Source organism: Austrofundulus limnaeus, unplaced genomic scaffold, assembly GCF_001266775.1.
Source record: "Austrofundulus limnaeus strain Quisiro unplaced genomic scaffold, Austrofundulus_limnaeus-1.0 Scaffold182, whole genome shotgun sequence".
Classification (NCBI taxonomy): domain Eukaryota; kingdom Metazoa; phylum Chordata; class Actinopteri; order Cyprinodontiformes; family Rivulidae; genus Austrofundulus; species Austrofundulus limnaeus.
In genome coordinates, this window is record NW_013952584.1 from 95256 (window position 1) to 102436 (window position 7181).

At 34.1% G+C, this 7181-nt stretch overlaps 1 protein-coding gene across 1 annotated transcript in view; it reads right to left on the minus strand.

Moving 5' to 3' along the window:
- Positions 1-4923, minus strand: part of cog5 (component of oligomeric golgi complex 5) — a gene marked incomplete at its 5' end in the record, with an annotated part of 84989 nt that extends 80066 nt beyond the window's left edge. The window contains 3 exon segments of the mRNA XM_014018065.1: positions 314-383; positions 1271-1325; positions 4866-4923. Of these exon segments, the coding sequence (XP_013873519.1) occupies positions 314-383; positions 1271-1325; positions 4866-4923 (183 nt within the window).
- Between the last annotated feature and the right edge of the window lie 2258 nt (positions 4924-7181).

The window sequence follows — 7181 nt, forward strand, 5'->3', positions numbered from 1 at the left end:
CTGCAGAGTTCTGGCCATTAGATGTAGCTCGTCTGTGTTGGGACATTCTTTTGAACAGTGGTTGCTTTGCCACTGTTAGTGTACTGTTACTGTAGCCATGTGATGTGAGTATCAGTCACATGGAGGCTGGGCTTAAAAGCCTGAATTTTGCCTGAAACTCTCAGACTGAAGAAGTCTCTTGGAGGAGAGACGAAACAATTTTTTCTTTTTGATTTTTTACCTGGATTACTGAGATGCATCAGGACATTCCTTATTGACCATGTTTGTTATATCACTATCATTAATTTGTCAAGTAAGTTGTTGAGAGTGTTACCTGCAGTCTGGATAACTGGGTGATTCTGGCCACAATCTTGTTATACGGATCAACAATCTTTGATCTTATCCTGGACAGAAATTCAGTTAAAACATTAGGACATCATATTGATTGTGTATTAGACAGATATTTTACAGATGGTGTAGGAAAAGGGGTGTTATCTTACTTTATAAAACTTCTAAATTTGTGAATTTTGTTTATGTATTTTGATTGTGCTTACATGCTAAGTGAGTTTTACCATGCAAATTATTATTTGTAGAATGTCATATGATAAAGAACAGATGAACAACAGACCTCACAGTGATCTCATTAAATACAAGATAACTAAAAGACATGATGATAAGATATAAGATGGTATGAAAGACTGGTTCAGGGGAACATTGTTAATAGAAGAATAAACACACTTAATTAAAATTGTCATAAATATTTATATTTACTTTAATAGACAGACTATTCATTATATAAAACATCTTTTCTGAAATAATAACACTAATGCAAATAGAGTTCAAAGTATAAGAAGATCTCAAAAAGCAAGAGAAAAAAAGTTTTTAGAAGTTTGTTATTCTGCCCCTGTAGATTCTGGAACTGTTCTAGGTTTTGGTTTAGTTTTGATTTTTAACAAAGGGTTCACAGATTGTAACATGTATTTCCATAGCTTTTAGAGTCTAATCTAACCAGGTTAGACTGCAGCAAAATATACAAATAAAACACTGCTTTTTTCAACTAAAGGCATCTTTGAAGCTTAAATTTAAAAAAAGAGAGCAAGACTTGATTTTTGGACAAACAAAAGATTGATCCTGGACAGACAGTACCATAAAAAATGAAGCTCATGTTGTTCGTTTTTCACATGCATGCCAAAAAAATTTAATCTTCTCAATGTTGCCAGCTAAACAAGCAGATTTAACACGTGTCAAAAATGGGATGACTCCATCAGTACAAAGGATTTATTCGATGTACCTGTCAACAGCAGCCTGCAGAGCACTTATCCTGATCTGCATCATCTGAAGAACACCTAAAACAAGAGTTTTCTTTAAGAAAAAACATTACATTTAAAAGCTTCTTTAACAGATATTTGAGAAGTCTTGGCTCCATCTGGTGGTAAAACCCAATAACTATACAGCGAAGATCAGACTTTAAAGGGGCAATATCATGTAAAATCAACTTTTTTGAGTTTTATATCATGTTATAATGTTATACTCTCACAAAAAGCATGCCCAAAGCCTTGCTTTGACTCATTCATGCATGTTTGAGAAATCCTGCAGTGTTTTTAGGAAGCCATGCTGAGGAGCAAAACGACAGGTGGGGACCAGAAANTGACGTGTTCAATACTTATTTTACCTGCTGTATCTCTGAATGAGTTGTTCCGAACTGTAATTTCCCTTCATGGGATCAAAAACGTTTCATTCATTCATYTCTTATGAAGTTATTAAACTCGCAGCCAAACACCTAAAAAGGTCTCGTTTCTTTGCAGTTTGCGGCATAATTATTAATGTCAGGTGCAAATGAAGTAAATTCAGTGCATTCTCCTGCAASAATTCAGCACTAAAAAGGTGAAAACGAAAAACAAACACTCAAAATTAGAGAACTGTTCAGTTTTCCTGAACAATRCTGTAAGATAATGACAAAAAACTGAGAGTGACGGTGGAAATTAAACGGGTTTTACCATCTTTCAACAGCGATTTCGTAGAAACTTCTGCGTCGTCCTTCATGTTGTTTACACTTCCGGGTGCAACGTCGACGTCTTTCTTCTTCGTTTGATGTTTTTGCTGCTTGTCATGTAGTTTAAGGGTGGTTAGTGAGCATTACCGCCATCTACTGATGGCTTCTTGATGTTTAAATTTCTGTTWATTGAAATTCAGTTAAACATTTTTTAAATCGATTATGATTTGCTGTATATCTATTATGTTAAGCTTTTCCTTAATATTTTTACACACACTCCCCATATTATCTTTATTCTTGCTCATACATCTACCAGTCCATGTTCAGTTGTTTCAGCTGTCACATTTCCCTGCATTATGTTCTTGTTTTGTAAAGTGTATAATTATGTCTCGTTTATCCAAATCTCTTGTTTTTATTCTTTCTTTCTGCTTCTTCCAGCTTCATTTATTCAAACGCCCTGTGGAGCTTGTATTCTTTGTCATTTCCATGCCAAACCATTCTTTCTTTGATTATGCTTCTTGCTTCAGATTCACTTGTATGAAGTGTGAAATTAGTGGCAMTTTGAGTTGTTCTCTGTATCTACCTTCTCATTTCCTCTTTCATCAATATGTGCTGGTACGCAATGAAATATATTACAATTAACTCCATCATTTGTATTTTCAGTAGGCCTATTGTCTGACTGATTGTTTTTAACTGAACAAATTTTAGAGTTTAATGGTTTTGCATCTTCCACCTGTCAGACTAGTAGCATTTCTCTGGAATATACAGATAGTTCCTGGTTTGTTTTCATTCTTACATTTTAAATCATGGTAAAATAAAAATGACTTTTGTTTCCTCTGTTGGTTTAGATACATCTGTGTAGATCTGAATTTACTAATAATGTTTATAGGCCTCTATGTGAATTATAATGTATGATTTATCCTNATTAGTTGTCACTCAGTGAAGCTCTTTTCAGATTAAAAATACCTTTGAGGAAATGTATATTCAGATGCCAAGTAAACTGCATCATGGCACCACCACCAACCCCGAAATGGGCGAGACAGAAGCAGAAGGTGGCCAATTTCAAGGTGTTTAGAAGAGGAAGTGATGAGAAGATAAGTTTATTTTCTATTTAAACATTAAATATAGCATTTTAATAACAACTAAAGGTGACATAGATACTTTATTATGGTATAGTATTTAAATATGTGCCTGAGAAACATGTAATATTGCCCCTTTAAAAACAGTCCAAACCTATTTATCTTCATTTCTTTATTTTTAAACTGTACGCCTAAGCTGTTTCCATGTGGGTACGAACTGAGTCGAGGTAAGGATGAGGTGGGCAACAAAATACTGTGCCCACCTCACAATGCAGTTATCCAGGCTGTGCACACAAAAAGGCAGCGATTTCAAAAACTGGCTGTGCAAACGGCAACCGTACATACACTTGCTAGTCACTACAAAATATTCATATTTTTTCTCACAATTCTGATTCTTCAACAGCCGAAGCCCAATGATACTGGCATTAGGGGTGTAAGAAAACATCGATACACTGAAATATCGCGATATTTCATTTCCCGATACTGTATCGATATTCTAAAGCCCTGTATCGATTTTTTTTATTAAAGTTTAAAATGTCAACTTTCTTGCCAGCCATTCATTTTTATGTTGTAGTTCAGCCTCTGACCACCAGTTGGCAGCAGTGAGCCAGACATTTGGCTACTCTACCTCAAGAGTAGTTAAGTGTTGGGTGACCATATTTTAAATTAATATTAAGAACTAAAAGCTGCAAAAAATATATTTTCAAACTATTTATTGTCAAATTTACTAATAACTGAAAATATGGATGAAATAAGAAATATGAAACATAAAATAAAATATATACAAAGCAGAACACAGCTAAATGTATCAAAAGTATGTCTATGTAATATTAGAATTTTCTGAGACAATGAATTTTGGGTTTTCATTTTTTCCCCAGTAAGAGGTTTTTATTAAATAGAATTTTTGGACAAAAAAAATCACAGTATATCGCAATATATCGCCTTGCTTACAGTATCGCAATATATCGGGATATATCGTATCATGACCCCTCTGTCATGATATGTATCGTATCGCCAAATTCTTGCCAATACACAGCCCTAACTTGCATTAGTCAAATCAAAAAAATATTTTCTTCTTTCTTAGTGGTAAAGCTGTATAATAAACTTTAATTACTCTTCCTCAGGACATAATGTCCTGTCCAATTACTAGGCATTTTCAGCAAAGCATGTAGCCATCTTTAGCAATCTTTGCTCTACACCCAGAAGACCATTTTCATCAGTACTAAAATAAAGCTGACTATGTCTGTTTGTCATGCAGCAGTTTTGGAATCTGTCCCAAAGAACTGAATATTTCAATAAGCACTACTTTTTATTACCAATTCACACTTAATTACTTAGCTTAGAAAAGTCTTTTTTGGATTAACTAATTTCAAAGGGACAAAAAGTGTAGGAAGTTAAACGAGTTCCTACACACTTCATTTTGAAATTACATACTTTTGCAGACAAAAACATTCACATTTTTGTTTTTACTTTGAGTTATTTTTAAGATTAAAAGAGATATAAAAATACTGTAACTTACAGCTGATGTGAAAAATACTCCACTGAAAGGAGGAACTTATTGAAATTGTGATTTATATTTGAAAAACAAAAGTAAAAAARGTAAAAGTCTAGAAACACTTGTGTTTTTCCAGAGTAGGCTATGTTTTCATTAAAGKCTTCTCCAGACCTGAAAAACATTCAAATCAAAATCCATAATTTCAGGACTTGTAGGGTCCCAGTAAATAAGACAGGAATTGCTAAAAAAATATATAATTTCCAGTTCACATAGGACATTAACTGCTTTTCTTTATAAAATAACTGTTTACTTTAATTACCTTCAAGAGACTCTATTCCAGTTGCCTGAGCCAACAAGTCTTCYTGTCTCTCCACAACCTGTAATAAGAAAACAAGTAAATGATAAACAATAATTCACAAAAGTCCACACTAAGACCATTTTGGGGGTTTTCCCCACAGTGTCGTCTGCAAGGCTCCAGTTTGTCTGTTTGGGTTGAAAAAATGATCAGAGAAAATGTCTCCCTGCTGAGATAAGAAATCAGTTTATGTTTGAAAGAATTCATACTTGCTGGGTTGGAAGATGTTTTTCTTTAATTACACGTTGTTGCGTTGAGCACAGCGGTGCAGAGCTCAGACACAAACTATTATGAGCTAATGATTTTCTACTTTTATCCAGAGTTTTGCTATAATTAGCTACTATTTTTTGTTCCTTTGACTTTTTTCTAGCATGGTGCTACTAACACTAATTTTAATCATCTTTGGGCTACTGTTTTGTTCTTGTTTCAACTTAAGTAGGTAGGTAGATANAACTTGTATCTCATAATTATGACTTAGCTATCTCATTATTATGAGATACTATCTCATAATTATGACTTAACTATCTCATAGCTATCCCATAATTATGAGATAGTATCTCATAATTATGAGATAGCTAAGTCATGATTGTGAGATAGTATCTCATAATTATGACTTAGCTATCTCATTATTATGAGATAGTATCTCATAATTATGACTTAGCTATCTCATAATTATGACTTAGCCATGAGTATCCCATAATTATGAGATAGCTATCTCATAATTATGGGATAGCTAAGTCATAATTATGAGATACAAGTTTTATTTATTTTTTATCAGGGTGGCGGAAATGGGCTTCCATAGTATGTTGTTTATCATCCCAGAAAATATTATCAGACTAATCATTCCTCCTTGAGGAGTTCCATTTCCTGCTTAGCCGCTGCTTGACAAACGTTAACTTGTATAGTTGTTTCAAGAAATATTCTGAATACTTTTGAACATGTTTCCATTAATACCTATTTGATATAATTTAATTACTCATTCTTAAACCCACAGCATACAGTATCATATGATTTATATCAAAGAATACTGCCACCACAATTTACCTGTGCTCTCCTGATTTCACGTTCGAGATATAATTTTTATTTTATTTTTGGGGTGGGGGGTGGACCCACTGATGGGCCTGATGGAGYTCACCCGAAGGCCGGATGTGGCCCGCAGGCCAGCAGTTGAATAGCCCTGCTATAGATAAGCAAAAGTTGATAAAACAAATGGCACACAGATTGTGCATGGACCTGCATGGATTTAATTGCCTTTCAGAATCTGGTTTTAAACAACCCATTTTCAGGACTTTATAGACTATAATCCATTATCCAACGAGTACCTTTGAACAACTGAACCCCGAAACACAACTTTTGAGCTTACAATAATAATAAAATGAAGAATAAAGGGAACAATTGAAAGAAAAAAACATTCGCTAAGCATCTTTTAATGTCCTGTCCCCTCAACGCCTTGTTGATCACGAGGCTAAAGTTCCACTAGAGAACGCCAGAGTGCTCCACAAAAATGTAATCATGAGAAGCACAAGAGCAACATATTTTATTCAATTAGCATTAGCATCCAAGAAATTACTCACGAGTAAAAGASTATTTCGTAAAAAGGCTACTTGAGTGCTGAGTACCTAATCATAACATCTGATTTAAAATGTTTAGTTTAGTTTTGATATTTTTCAGTGTTTTTCCTGGCTTATTGCTAACACAAGGTGAACATGGATCTGTGCAGTTCTGTGTAATTACCAGCAATATTTGCTTAAGTTTTGTGTGAATTTAAAAAGCTTTATTAACATTTACGTCTGAAAGGAGCAACATGCTTTCTAACCACCATAAGTGAACATGTTTGATCTTGGATCCTCATCAACAAGCTGAATAACAAGTTGGTGTAAATTCACTGCTTCATGACTGCAGATATTGGCCTTGACCTATTTCAGGATTGATAGAGGATTTTATTTAATGCAACATGCAGGCTGAATATATATGAGCCCATTATAAAGGTAAAACCAGAGTATATGCATATACAGCGGGTAAAATAAGTATTGAACATGTCACCATTTTTCTCAGTAAATATACTGTATTACTAGAGGTGCTAATGACATGAAATTTTCACCAGATGTTGGTAACAACACAAGTGATCCATACATACAAAGAAATCAAACCATAAATGTCCAGAAATGAAGTTATTTGTAATAATGTGGAATGGCACAGGGAAAAAGTATTGAACACACTAAGAAAGGGAGGTGTAAAAAGGCATACAAAAGCCTTTGTTGTCAATGACAGCTTCAAGAC